This window comes from Geospiza fortis, unplaced genomic scaffold, assembly GCF_000277835.1.
Source record: "Geospiza fortis unplaced genomic scaffold, GeoFor_1.0 scaffold893, whole genome shotgun sequence".
Taxonomy (NCBI): domain Eukaryota; kingdom Metazoa; phylum Chordata; class Aves; order Passeriformes; family Thraupidae; genus Geospiza; species Geospiza fortis.
The window spans coordinates 73,517-74,301 of NW_005054781.1; the positions used below are offsets into that span (position 1 = coordinate 73,517).

General features: G+C 68.4%; 1 protein-coding gene across 1 annotated transcript in view; it reads right to left on the minus strand.

Moving 5' to 3' along the window:
• Nucleotides 1-785, minus strand: part of LOC102043608 (probable E3 ubiquitin-protein ligase DTX3) — a 7,042-nt gene that overhangs the window by 3,403 nt on the left and 2,854 nt on the right. Inside the window, exon 3 of the mRNA XM_031065441.1 lies at nt 700-777. Within this exon, the coding sequence (XP_030921301.1) occupies nt 700-777 (78 nt within the window). The remainder of the gene's footprint in view (nt 1-699; nt 778-785) is intronic.

A 785-nucleotide genomic window follows, 5' to 3' on the forward strand; every position in this document is an offset into this window, starting at 1 on the left:
GCTGGGGATACTTCACCTGCCCAGGCCATGGGGGGCAAGGGATTGGGGACAGAAGGGATGGGGGGCAAGGGGATCAGGGCTGGGGGCACCCAGCAGGGTTTGGGGTACCCAGGGGTGTTGGGAGCACCCAGGGCTGTTAGGGACACAGGGGCATCTGGGGACACCAGGGCTGCCAGCAACAGCCAAAGGGATTTGGGAACACCCAGGGACACCTGCCAGGATGGGCGGGTAGCCCAGGGATGCTGGGGACACCCAGCCGGGTTTGGGGGCACCCAGGGGCGTTGGGGGCACAGGACTGGCTCAGGGGTATCTGGGGACACCCAGGGCCATCCATCAGGACTTCACGGTGCTGGGGACACTGTACCGTGCCAGGCCACCCAACAGCATCTGGGGACACCCAGGGGTGCCAGGGCCACAGACTGGGGGGCACCCAGGGCTGCTGGGGACACAGGGGAGCATCTGGGGACAAGCAGGGGCACTGGGGGCACAGGACTGGCTTGGGGCACCCATCACAGTTTTGGGGCAGCCAGGAATGAAAGAGATTTGGGGACAAGCAGGGGCACTGGGGGCACAGAGCTGAACCCGGGGCACTGGGGGCACCCATGGGGGCGCCGGGAGCTTAGGGCCGGGCCGGGGCCACCCAAGGGGATTTGGGATCGCCCAGCAGGCCGGGAAACCCCTCGCCCCGCAGGCACTCACCCCCTGCACGCCGGGCGGGAAGACGTACTGGATGATGATGGTGCCGAAGGCCTCGTAGCCGGGCAGCGGCAGGGCGGGGGGGCGGG